At 36.4% G+C, this 14,166-nt stretch overlaps 1 protein-coding gene across 7 annotated transcripts in view; it reads right to left on the bottom strand.

Annotated features, from left to right (window-relative positions):
• GPHN (gephyrin) overlaps positions 1–14,166 on the bottom strand; it is a 295,654-nt gene that overhangs the window by 34,072 nt on the left and 247,416 nt on the right. For all 7 annotated transcript variants that reach the window (XM_035326893.1, XM_035326899.1, XM_035326900.1 and 4 more), the window contains 3 exons: positions 13,540–13,677; positions 7,688–7,780; positions 4,651–4,706 (listed from right to left, as the gene is read on the bottom strand). In XM_035326893.1, coding sequence (XP_035182784.1) covers positions 4,651–4,706; positions 7,688–7,780; positions 13,540–13,677 — 287 coding nt within the window. The remainder of the gene's footprint in view (positions 1–4,650; positions 4,707–7,687; positions 7,781–13,539; positions 13,678–14,166) is intronic.

Below are 14,166 nucleotides of genomic sequence, written 5' to 3'. Positions count from 1 at the left end.
CCAGAAGAGGGCAACAAAGCTGGTAAAAGGGCTGGAAGGCACGTCCCATGAGGAGACCTGAGGACACTCAGTTTGGCTAGTCTGGAGAAAAGAAGGCTGAGGGGAGCTCATTGCTCTTGACAACTTCCTGAGGAAGCAGAAAGGGAGAGGGAGGTGTTGATCTTTTGTCCCTGCTACCGAGACGGGAACGGCATAGAGCTGCGCCAGAGGACGTTCTGAGTGGATATTAAGAAAAATGCCTTCGATGTGAGGGTGGGCACACACTGGCACAGGCTTTCTAGAGAGGTGGTTGGTGCCCTGTGCCTGTCAGTGTTCAAGAGGCATTTGGACAATGCCCTCAATAATATGATTTAACTTTTAGCTAGCCCTGAAGTGGTCAGGCAGTTGGACACAATGATCTTTGGATCATCCTTCCAACTAAACAATTCCAAATTTCTAATATAACCACCTGCTTCAATTTTAAGCAGCTTTCCTCATAATGAGAGACAGCTCAACACTAGTTCACGCATAATCTTTCTGAGGGTCAGTTTAGCAAAGCCTGAAATTCATAATGCTCTACAGTTATGTAAAGTCACAGTACATTAACAAGTTTCACCAGAAGAATACAAAGAACAGAAAAATACCAGAACAACAGGATAAAACAAATGGTGTGGTTTTAATAAAATTTCACACCAGGCAGCCTATTTTAATACATATGTTCAAATTCCAGAGTAAAATTGTAATTTGACCGCAACCACTTGAGAAATAAATAACTAAAAGGAAAATCTTCCTGATAAAATGCAACTAAAAGAAGCTGCTGTGATGACTGTGAAGATTATTGCTGGAATGTAAGTACTTGCTCCACACAGTGCCTTAGTAAGGCCAACTTATTTGGGCTTTACTGTTATTAGTATACATGATACACTCAGATCTTCACAGCTGTGATCCATCCAGGACTTCTCAGACTGACTATGATTAGCACATATTTGATAGCAACCCAGTGCTTTCCAAGTGTCAATATCTGCTCATGCACAGCAGTGATATACTCCATGACTTTTGACAGGAGGCTGTTAGACGTCTGTAAACTCGAGACAGGTGGCCAATGTTTCAGCTGTGCAAAGCTGTGTTTGCCTTCTCCATTATTCTACTCCATTTCAGCACAGCTGTGATGTCTGAAATGTGAATATTACATATGTACTTCAAAGGCTGCTGTATTTTGTTCATTGGGACAAAGGCACTAGGAAAAGGCTGGAAATGATTTGTTCCTGGTTTACCACAGAATTACAGTGACCTATGTATCTCAAGAAATAGCTGAGCCTGGAGTTAATTGCATCTTGACCCTTTTCCCAGGGTAAAGGAAATCCGTTAAGAAGAATATAAATAAAATGCTAAAAGAAATTGAAAAAAATGTACACAGTTGCCATATGCTATGGTTAATGTGCTTTATTGGCAAGACTAAAGTCATCCTGAAATGGGTATCCAACACAGATGAGATAAAACAAATACTTTCTTTTTTTTTTTTTTTCCTAAATGGTATTTCCCACCACAGACTATTCACGGAGCTATGGATGAATAGCTGAGGTGCAGCCATTTACACCGAATATGCTTAAAGCTTAAGTGAATATAATCTTGTCCGATGTGGTATTTTGACTTTTATGAAAATGAATGTTGCAAAAAGTGAAGCTCATGCCATGGAGTATGGGAGCTCTTTTGCGTGCTGTTATATATATATATATATATAACATATATATATATGTATATATATACAGTGTATAGATACATTACAAAAAAGTAATCTTGTTTTGATCTTACTAAAGCATTAAAGACTTCTCTTTTAGCAGACTATCGTAGCACAAAACATTCTCCCATTTAAAATACAGTTTTTCAGCCTCAAGAATCACAAAGAATAAATATAGAGGACTCTGCCAGAAATCAGTGCTTATGGTGATAAAATGCACCGTAAATATCCAGGCTTTTGGAATTTATTACTAGATGAGGCAGTTAATTTTTTGAGGTGTAATGACGTAAAGCATTTAAGCAAATTTATGATACAATAACATTTGTTTTTGTAATCAGATGTGTTGCTCTTATATTTTGTTTCCTCTTTGTCCTTTGAGAATTTGATCAGATTAACTTTATGAAGAAAAGACAAGCATAAGACTTTTGCATGAATCTGCAGGGCTGTTTCCTTCTTCTATGCTAGACGCTACAAAGATAAAGAAGTGATTGCTTCTCAGAAAGCATATTAATGCACAACAATTTCACAGAAGCTCTTTTAAAGGCCTTTGAGATCTTATACTTACCTGCAATAGGGCAGTACAGGATTCTGCCCTTCACCTTCATCACCAATAACCTATTTATATTAATCACTGAATAAAAACCAGAAATAATATGTTGAGCATAGCCCCATCTCAGGCATTTTCTCTTACACATTGTTACATATGATTTGTTAGCGTTAGGTCAGAGGTTGGACTCAGTGATCTTGGAGGTCTCTTCCAACCTAGACTATTCTGTGATTCTGTGATTATTCTGTGATTCTGTGATATCTCCTGCAAGATTTACAATGACCCACGCTCCTTTCTGTAAAAAGGGCCAAGTTAACGGAAAGGCGAAAAATGTCTGTTTCCATTCTATGTTACAGTTAGTTGCAGCACCTCTTAAAACCATCTTTACAAAGTTTTCCAGGAAATTCTAATACTCAGATATTCAAGTCTATAGGAAGAAAATCATTGCTCCCCATGGTCCAATTTTTCACAGAGTCTGTGCTGATGGCTCTTGAGTAGTGCTCTCAAATGTGACCTAACCTCTCCAAAGCAAGGTAGTTTCTTCTTCAATACAAAACAAAAAATGTCTGTTAACATAAACACGATGATCTGGAAAAGGAATTAAGAAAATAATATAGAATTTAGAAATTGATACAGAAATGTCTAGCTTGGCTCTATGGCTGGAGTTCTCACTCCCATTTTCTTCCTCTCTAAGTAGCATTTACATAACCTTTTTCCCTACACGAGGAACCAAATCTAAACCTATTTTGAACTCCCTGCTGTGAATCATTCAGTTAATTGGTCTGTAACATGAAAAGCAGTATGTTGCTGCTGAGAATGACTGAAGGGTGAAATGAGACTGAGGAGACTTCCACAGCTATAAATCATTTCTTGGGAAGGAGATGAACATGAAGATGTGTTGGCCCAAGAGAAAACCTCTGACCAATTATTCAGAGGTCAACAGCCTCATTTTTCTTACTTGTTCTGGTATTTCCAGAATTGTTTTCTCTCTGCATGCCTCCCCCCACCCAATTTTTGTTCTTTGCCAGAGAGGTTTATCATTCCCATTAATCTGGTAGGATAGACTGTCCCTGACAATGCACATTTGTGAGCTCCTGTATTTAATAGGAGGGAAACAATTTTGCATTTGCCCTACCATCCTTTCTACAAACATGCTGAACTGATTAGGACATTAAAACCCCTTAGACCTGTGGGTAGTTCTTCCCATTAGACACAGCTTCACCAGAACTATTTGTAAGCACTGTGTTGTGATTCTTTTTAACTAGCAAGGTGAGCATATTGATGACAGGCAAATAATGATAGAATTGATAACACAGCACGTTGCTCAGTTGTCTTTTGACATTTTGTAATGATCATATAAAGGGTTGTAGAAATAGCTTTCAGTCTCTGGGTTCTGGACTAACGTTTGAAAACATACACAGGCTAAAAATCCAAGGCAGTTTAAAATATTGCTGGATTTATAAGTTCGTATTTTTTTAATATTTGAAGTCATTTTACATATTTCATACAACAGATTCATTAAGCTAAGTTTATATGCGTATCATTGCTGTGGTAATAATTTATGAAGATGGATGAGAACTACAGCAAAAATTATTTTCACAGTTCTCCATATCTGCTATGATTAGCAAAGTCAAATGTTGTGTTTATTATGTGTTTGAAAGCAGTTCAACTCCATTAAAAAAAGAAACAATCCTGCAACTGGAAATACTCCTAAAACCTGAAACACTGTTTGAAATACATCTATTTTATTTCAGACTTCTGTGTTTAGTATGGGAATATTATCAAATGTAGTCTTGAGCGACAACACTCTTTTGGATTTAACAAACAGAAAAAGAACAATACTGCAAACCAGGCTGCTGTGCTTCCTCACAAGACAAACTAGGCTTCTGAGGCTTCCTTGAGATTGCTCTGACCATTACCTTTCTTTAAAGACTTCTTACAAAATTCTTACACTTCCATTTGCAGGTATCAGTGTGAAATATGCAAGCAGTTTGTGGAAATGGCTATGGAGCTGATGTCCCTTTTAAAATCTATTAGTAGAAAGGGTTAAACCTTGCTTCTGTTTATGAATTGTAATACCACTAGAAATCTTATGTACTCTAACACTGTACTAGGGCAAAACATTACTGTATGCTCTCCTAAAGGACATGTCAGCATAATGCTCTGAAGTATTTTGGGATATCCTCGTTAGTTCCTTATGTAACTGTACTACCTTGCTGTTTGAAATCACGTCTCAAGGCACACAGCAGGAGGCTTGCTGCAGCTGTGTCCTACTTCCTGCTTCCTAATGTTGAGTTTGGGAGCACTAGAAAGCTTGTCCAAATACAAAGCAATGTCTTACAAGAGAAAAATATATTTAAAAAGAAAAATAAGAAATTTTACTCACCTGCTCACCAGCCTGGGATTCCCCTATGATGAATCGATCCCCTGGGCCATCAGCAGCTGTTAAGATGGACAATACAAATGGTAAAGGCTAAACCAAAACAAGTGAGGGTATTACAAATTAAGAACAGGACAGGAGAACTAATGAATGATCTAAGATCCAGTTCTTCAGTGTCAGTATGACAAAGTTTATAGAAGTTTTGCAAACATTTTAGATTTAACATGCTTTTAAGTTATGTTTATTATTTTGAAAATTACAGGTACCATAGAATTTTTAAAATAAAATTTCATAGTTATATGGGATCAAGAAAAAGGGGATTAGGAGCAGTTACATTAGTAACAAAGATTTAAGAGAGTTTATGATCGTACTTGGATGAAAACGTTCATGTGAGGAAAATTTTCTCCATGTGAAACTAACGTGGGAGAATCACATATTTTGCCAGTGTATTATGTACCCTATTGATGGTTCTAGACTCTATTTCTGCTTTTGAAGGAAAATGTGGACAAGCACGGTGGTTATAGACTATGTAGACTGGCATTTTCTGAAGGGCAATAGGGCTAAAATAATACAATTTGGAATGCTGATTAGAAATCTGGACTCTGTTCCCATTTTGTAATTTTAGGAAGTAGAACTGAACTGGTTACCTTATACCCTTTTGAAAGGTATTTTCATAGCCATTTTGAAAATTAAAAGTCAGAGATTGTTGATTTAACAAATTGAAAGTCTCCAGGATTTCTGATTTTGTCAAATCTGTATTTTTACAGGGACGACAAAGGCACTGTTACTAACAAGGTCTAAGCTTCTGCCTGCCTCAAAGGTCTTACTACAAATTGCATTAGTGGTATTTTCCTTGAAGGCTTCAGCACAAGAATCATATTATAAAAAATCTTTGTTTCCATTAAAAATGAAGGAAGCTTCTAGTCCTCATCATTGTAGAAAAAAATGTATGAAATATGAATAAGCATAACCTAAGAATGCAGAACACAACTAAAAAGAATCCAAAGTTGTCAGTTTAAAACATAAGAATCTCCAACTTGTGAGTTTTAAGCATTTGATGCTGGCAATACTGCTTTCTTTGTCAAGTGGTTCAGAGAAGTGGTTCATTTTAAAAATGAACTGTTCACTCACTTTTGTTTGTTTAATATCTAATTTATTAGCTGTTTCTTTGCTAAATATACAGAACTATATAAAACAGTACGTCAAAACTTAACTACACTCTTTCCTAAATGAAACTTCCAAGTAAAACAGCATTTCTTTTTGTAATGAAGAAATTGCTCTATCTCAGATCTGTCTACCTTTTGCCTTTATTTTTCCAGGCAATCAGAAAGACTCTTCAAATACTTGTCTTTGAATAAAGTATAATACTTCTGAAAACAGTAGTCAAACCTTCACTGAAAAAAAATGCACTGGAATGATCCAGAAAAAGAAGAGAAAAATCCCTAATGGTTAATTATTTTAAACATGATAAAATGCCACTGAATTAGATTTTATTACCCCATTAATAATGATAAGGAGACTAAGTTTACAGATAATGTACAATTTACATAGCTTGAAAAAAGTGGTCGAGGTTTTGGGCAGACAAATTTATCTGGCCAAAAGCTAATCCTTTATTATCTCTGTCTACAAACTTTTTTTCTCATATCCTGAGATAACAAATCCACAAGAATGATAACACTGTTACTCTATTTGAATCCACCATCCAAATTAGGGTCTTGTATGTTAGTTTTTACACAAGTTGTTGTGGATAGAGTCCACGACCATTCTGATCATTCTACACGTTTACTGAGACAATACTTTTGCTTTCCCTTACCTTGTAGCAATCAAAGTTGCAAGACAGCATTCTCTTGTTCCCCAGGCCCTTGTCAGTCAGCATTCTACTCAGAGCTCTCCCTTGCATCTTTTCTCAGGATTATATTACCTATGTATCTCTGGCTACATCTGCACTCTCTTGCCACCATTACTGGTCATTTTGGACTGTCTGTCTCTCACAAATAGATGACAGAGAGCTGCAGTCAAACCTGTCTTGAGACCTGGAATTTAATTTTTCTATCAAGTCCATGGGGAAGCTATCGGACTACATCCATTGCCTGGGCTTGCAGACAGTTTATTTCATGGACAGTTGCTTTCTATTGTTTCAGCTGCCAGTAACAAACAACAAAAACAACACAACACATTTTAATGCCCCCAAATGGAACTTGTGTCCAAATTTCAACATGGTGTTACAATGATTCAACTCCTACCACAAGGACATTGCTATTAGTATAATGTTCAATCATATAGATTTTAATTTTTCTGTAGCTATGTGAAGTAAGTACTATAAGTTATACTTTACAACGGAAAAAAAGTGATGCACAGAGAAGCAACCTGCTCAAAATCATTCTTCACCTAGTGAAAAAGCAGAGCATGGATTCAGGTCTCCTGGGAAACAACTCCCTGCTTGCTCCTTAAAACTACACTACTCATTTACGTACAGCAACTGCAATATTTTTCAAGCACTAATGAAAAGCACTAATGAGTTTTTCTTTTGAGATGCCTCCATAAGAGAACATTTTGACATGTATTTTTGAAAATTCTCTAATGCAATCATGAAACAATTCACAAATAGAAGGCTGGGTCTGTGACAGTTCAGCAAGGCAACAGCTACAAAAAGAAATTCCTGATTAAATCGACAACAGAGAAATAGAAGAATCTGTCATTCAGAAACAGATGTTCTGCTACTCTCCTGAATACTTCCTATTTCCAAGAAACACACTAACAACACGGGTACATATCAATGAGCACACATGGATGTACATTTGCTCATGTACACATGTACCCACTTACAAGATCTGAATTCACCTTTGTCATCTTCCTTAAGTCAGTTGCATTGAATGCGGCAATGACTCCATAAATGAACTGAATTCTCAAGCAAAACAGCCATTGCTGGATTCAAAATACAAGTGCTGCTGAATGATAGATCATGGAAGTGAACTAACAAGATGTTAAAAAGTAAAGTGGTTTTACAGACACTATACTGCATGCCTACGAAGTGAGTTTTTACCTCTGACAGCGTAGCCATCTTTTACAGATGCTGGAAATGGGGGTAGATTATCTTTTGCATATACATCTTGAGCAAGGACTCGGCCCATTCCATCTATAAAGGAGAAAAGAGAAAAGACCATGCTCCATGTCATCAAAACCAGTGAAAGGGAAAACAAAGTGACAGCAGCGTGCTCTGATGGATGAAATGTATGTGTATGTGACATATCTCATGAATAGATCTCGGGTTCTCAATTTCTGTCAAAACCTTTACGTAAACGAAAAAAGACGGGAGTCAGAAACTACCAATGAAAATTTGGTTCAGTAAGTCTGTTTTCCTGCTTATGGTGAAATTGTTGAAAATAGATCTGAATGACAAGGATCCAAACACACAGGTAAAAGCTCTGATATGGGATCAGACAGAAAAACAAACAAACAAAAAACTGTTTATCCTGAAATCTTTTTAAAAGTTCTTTCAAAAAGTGAATCCTACGTGCAAAAGATGAGAGGTAATGGAATGAGCCCAGAGGACACAACATAAACAGTAATGATGGACATGTTTCCATAAATTGATGAAGAAGTTTTGCAATAGATTAGCTTTGCCTAATTGCTGAGAACATTTCTGTTTAATGGAGGATGAGTGAACATAAGTGTCAGAATTATTTATGTAAATTTACACTGTAATAGTTCTAAATATTTTAATAGCTGTTTCAAACACACTCTTTCCCTTCACTTAGCAACTGTGACTGATGAGCTGTAATTTTGCTCTGCCTCCCTGTAGAGACCAACATGAATTACTTCCCCTTTGGTCTAGTGTGCACTACTTGTTTGCGTTTTGCCAGCAAGAACTTTTTTTTTTTTTTTTTTTTTTTTTTGTATGATGTGGAATTGAGTGAAAAGTATGTATCTTACCCCCTCATACAGTGGGAGGCTGATAAAGGGCATCTATTTTATTTGTGACTAGATGGGGTAGGAAGGGTCAGAACTACTGAGATCAGCTTAATTCTGGTATGTCTAAGTAGAAGATCACAAAATCAAAGAATGACTGAGGTTGGAAGGGACCTCTGGAGATCATCTATTCCAACCCCCTGTCATGCAGGATCACCTAGGGATGGGGAACCTCCTCTCGTAATACAGGCCACCACTCTTAGGTTTAGTGTTGTAGCACAGGAAAGCAGCATCCATCTGACAGTACGAAGGAATGAGACGATGCCCGAGTACTTCTGCAAGGTGAATTTGTGTGGATACACACTTTATAAGTTATCAGACATGCCAAAAAAATGAGAGACAAGAAACAAGTGTATTCTTGCTTTACAGACTGACAAGAAAATCTGTGTCCTTCTGGATTTGATGGGAAGGCAGAAGACCTATCTTTGTACACCAAGTGGACAAGTTTTGCCAAAAAATGCACCTACTTGATTTGAAAATGTTCAGCTCTACTGAAGTGGTATTATAATGGAGATTATATTTTACTTAACACAATGTGATTTAATAAGCAATTATTTATAATTATAATAACGAGAACATCACTGCATTCACATCCATAAATATTAGCTATTCAGCCTGAAGCAAGTATTTATGTTGAATTTTTGAAATAGATTTACCACGAACATGATAGTAAAATTTGTTAAAACTAGAAAAGCACCTTTGTGATGGCTATTAAAGTGTCTGTGTGTCTGTGATACACAATACTGAAGCTAATAGAAAGCTCACTTAAAGCTCACTAAAAAAGAGGATGTAGACAGACATTTAAATTATAGCACAGAAAAGCCAGCTTTCAAAGGCCCAGTGAAAACAACCTCTGTTCATAGACACACAAAATCTTGTACAAAAGTGATGATTCTAATTTTAGTAGGCATGTTGTGTCTTCATTTTACTTCTTGTCTGCATGCAAAATCACACCAATTAGAGCAAAGTTGAACAGTATGTTCCTGGCATTCTGCCATGCAATATTTGAAGTGAATAAATGGCCAGGCTGTAGTGGGAATGAATGTCATTAAGGAGAGAAAAATGTAAGAACTATTTGCCAGAGCCTTGGGCATTTAAAAAGGAGCTAGTCAGAGCAGCTAAAGGACAATCTGAATTACTTCCTTACTCTCCTTTACTTGAACAATCATTTTAGAAATGCACCACTTGACTTTATTTTGATTAATTGTAATTCAAAAAACATATTCTGAAATATTTTAACACCATCAAGCTGTGCCATGAGATGCCTACAGCTGATTCTAACACAGAATGAAGAATTACACAAAACTGTTTTTTTTTTTTAATTTTTACAATTACATTTTTTTTTTTTTTAATTTAAATTTTAATTTCTAAAGCTCAGTTGCTGAAAATGTTAAGTTCCATGAAGAGCTTTGATTTCTCAGGGTACTGGTACTGGGATACAGTAGTGAGACAACAGGTATTGTACTAGAGGTGATGGATTTGCTTCCATTTCACAGTGTCCTGCTATGTCTTCAGTGTGATATTAAAAGGCAATGCTATCAAAACAATTGGCAAGTTCAGAATAAATAAACAGCAGAAAAGCAAGCCCAAGCTCTACAGGTTACAGGGCTCTAGGACAAGATCAGAAAAAATGCTTAGTTCTGAGGCTTAAGGCCCGTTATGTATGGATTGGTCTCTGCTTGGTACTTTTAGTATCAATTACACTTCTGCCTCTTCTTAGCTACAGAAGAACAATCATTTTCATGCTGTCTTAAGTAACTGCATCTAGCTGGAATAAAAGGCTAATTGGAGGCTTCATATCAGATAATGGGTAATGGCAGGTGGAAAAAAGCTTGGGATGACTTTGGTTTACGGTGCTTATGTAAAATACTTTAGGACTGTCCATTTTTTTATATGGAAGAGGCTAAATGATCTATCCAGGCACTGAACAATATATTTACCAATGTGGAAGCCAAGTTTCAAAAGGTAACTTTACTCATCCTCCCCTTAATGTTATGAGAGAACAGATTTGAGATCTCACCAGGGGATTTATATCTGTAGATTACAAGAATTAAATTTCTAGTATCACAAAGTTGTGTCCTCTAGGATCTCTCTTAAAGGCTCCATCCTGAAATTTCATACTATGGAGTCTTGAATCCCTAAATAATTGTAGGCTTTTTGAAAAATAACTTGTAAGTCACAGTTTTGTGCTACAGTGCAAAGATACAAAGGAATATATATTTGTTAATATTGAGTATATATTTTAATACATTCAGGTATAATTATGTAAATATTAAACCAAGTACATATCTCTACAGCAGTTTCAGATTTAGGATTAGCCTGAATTTTATGTCCATAATCAGGTAACATGAAAAGTTAATAGTGGAGTATCAACTAAGAAATTATGAAGTGTACTAGAATGCCTTCTCTTACCTTGACAGCACATTCCCATGTCATAGAATAAAAACAGAAACAATCAAATTGTCTTTGACAAATAAGAATATATCAAACTCTATACAGAATATAAACACCTAGACAAGACCAATTACTTCCATTCTTTCTCTGTAAGGACATTTTGAAGACCATGTGGTCTGGACAGCATCACTCTGTTATTTGTATGGTAATGTTATCAGTATAAGCACAACATTTTTACTTAGCCCTTTTAAAAATATATATATTAAAATAAATTGCGAAAACTTGTCCAAAGCATGTTGTGGCAGGCCATGATATATGCTGTGATTTTGTCTAATTTAACCATAGTTCTAATAAAGAGGTCTACAAATCAGATATATGAAAAGGCTGCTACCTACTGCTGATACAAATCCGACTGCATAAGACTGGTGTTTACATATACATAAATAGTGATGCTATTGTTATATATATCAACACATATGTACCATGTGAGGATTATGCTCATTTTTTTCTATCTACCTAGAAGAATACTTCTAGCCACATTTTATTAACTTCCATGGGCAATATAGCTCCTGTCCACAAATACAAGAACAACATAAAAGAAGCATAAAGATTGTGAGATGGAGAAAATGAAAAGAAGGATAAGAAGACAAGACAATAAAACAAGTCAATATTTACAGAATCAAGGACAAAAAAAAAAAAAAGAGAGAGAGAAAACAACAGGTTATGAAACCTTGTTTTTCCCTACATTCAATACCATCCTTACTTCTTCGCTTAGTTTTGCTGTACAAGTTTAAAAACCAAAAAACTCTTTTAATGTAAAAAAGAATAGTAATGCCACCACCACAGCTTTAGCATTATAGGAGCATTATATACTATTATCCTAGTAGGTTAAGAGCCATTATGATATATATGTAACACATGACTTTTCATACGTATGATTCTTAAGTAAATGTACCCAACATTGTGGTTCATTATGATGTCCACAAAGCACTGTCTTAGCAAAGACATTTAAATCTCATGGTAAAAAGTCAGTGGCAGCTTGTAGATGACTCTCTTTTACTGAAGTCTTAGGCTCTGAAGACTTTTTGAATTCCCTCTGTATGTTTATTACAATGATCAACATGCATCATCAGTGAAGAAAATTCCTGGATTGCAAGTAATGGATGCATATTCTTAAAAACTGAGAAAGTCAGGAGACTTTGCAGTGCATGTTACCACAATAAAGAATTGGTATGAGCAACAGCTTCATAGTACAACAGCACTATTCCTTACTTGCATTACACAATACGCAAGTAATCTTTAAGAAGAAACTCAAGAAAAATAAGAAAGAAATGAGGATCCAATAATAGCAAGACTGAAAGGAGTAGTGTGCAAGGCATTAGAATTTTGATTCTTACCTATATTCACAGTCATCTTCCAGAAGAAATACGTAAACCACGTCAACACCTGTCAGCTAAAACTGGCCTCAAGATCAAGCCTGTCCATTGTCCACATTTCTCTGCTATAAGCAGAGCTTCAGGCATGCCTGGAGTTGGTCTTCCCAAGTGCATAGTAGAGAATGTGCACACATGGTAGTGGGGTCAAATCTTAGTATGCACAGGTCCAGACTACTGACAACTATCCAAAAAGGTCAGATAGCTATGCTCAGGCATTCTGCATTCTAATCTGCATACCACTATGAAAGTGGAGGGTCTAATATGCACATTCCTTGCTGGCCCAGTTTTGGTGTTATTCTGAATGCAGAATATGTGGTTTCTTCCCAGAGATCTGCTTCTTGCTACCAAGTATGCACACTTCACTAGATCAGTATGTCAATATGAAGACATCTCAGAGGTTTGTTGCAGCACAAAGATTTGGTGAAGGGCACGTAATCTCTGATCTTTCAAGACAGAAGACAGAATATCCAATTTAGAAACTGTACCTCTCCACTACCTATCCACTGATGTGCTGAACATTTTGGCTCTTGAGGTGTGTGGTTTTGTTCATCACCTCATCTTTTTGTTCATCACCTCACCTTTGGAAAATCTGGAAAAATCTCTGAAGGAAGTTTCCCTGTCCCTGCCAACTTCAGATGTTTTTGTATTTCAAGACTTAATCATTAATCTCAGATTGGAAAGAGGATTAAGTAAGACTCTTCTACAGTGAGAGAACAAAGTGAGTCATCACAGTACAACTTGGAGCCAGTTGATATCTACAGAAGTCCACTGTTAAATCAACCATGGAGGCAAATTGTGGTTTCTTGGCTTTAGCTTTGTTGCATATGACAAAGACTATGAGAAAATGTATTTATATATTTCATTAGAATTCCATAACAGATTCCTTCAAGGAGCAGCACTGAGCTCAATCCAGATTCTCCTGTCTGAAAGGAGAATTCTACTCTGATTATTGGCATTTCCTAAAGGAGTTTCTCCATAGGAGGTCAGTCTCAGACCTCTCACAGCAATTATTAAAAGGGCAATCACTTAAAAAGGTTGTAAAAAACAGAAATAACCACTGTACAACTCACAAAGTATCCAACTGTATGTAAAGTACCTCTGTAATTAATGATTTCTGTTCCAAGTACTGGGGTCATTTCCAGAACAGTGATGAAGGCCTTGTCCATAGACGTCAATGGGAATGGAGACATGCGGTGTCTTCTTGCTACCTTGGTAATGTCAACAGCACTGTGACCTGCAAAGAGAGCACCAAGTTTATGTATGCTGCTACGCATAGATGTTAACAGTGATGTTCATTTAAACCAGTTTGCTGAAATACATCCAGCACTGAGATAAATTAATTTATCTACTTATCACTATTGAGCATTTATGACAGACACTGGGAGGGTATTGTATTCAACTAGAATCAAAAGGGAGATTTAAAACAAAATGCAATTTACAATGAAAAACTTCACAAAATTGTATATCCTTACTTGTCATGAAACATGCAGCACAAGTGCTGATGAGCATAAAAGGATCAGTTAATCAGAAACAGAAACCTTTCAAAGATGATGCAGTATTTAACACTTTGGATGGTTATCTGAAGTTAACTCAGGTCTGTGAACTGGCCTACTGCTCAGGACATTCACTCACTCATTCTGTTCTTCCTAAGTGGTTTCCACAGCTTTCTCGTGGGTAGCTGTAATTTGAGTCAGCCCCTGGACCTACTGAGTTCCACTGTGTG

Source organism: Oxyura jamaicensis, chromosome 5 (assembly GCF_011077185.1).
Source record: "Oxyura jamaicensis isolate SHBP4307 breed ruddy duck chromosome 5, BPBGC_Ojam_1.0, whole genome shotgun sequence".
NCBI classification, from domain to species: domain Eukaryota; kingdom Metazoa; phylum Chordata; class Aves; order Anseriformes; family Anatidae; genus Oxyura; species Oxyura jamaicensis.
Note: the sequence above shows the minus strand (reverse complement) of the source record. Positions and strands in the feature narration are given on the sequence as shown.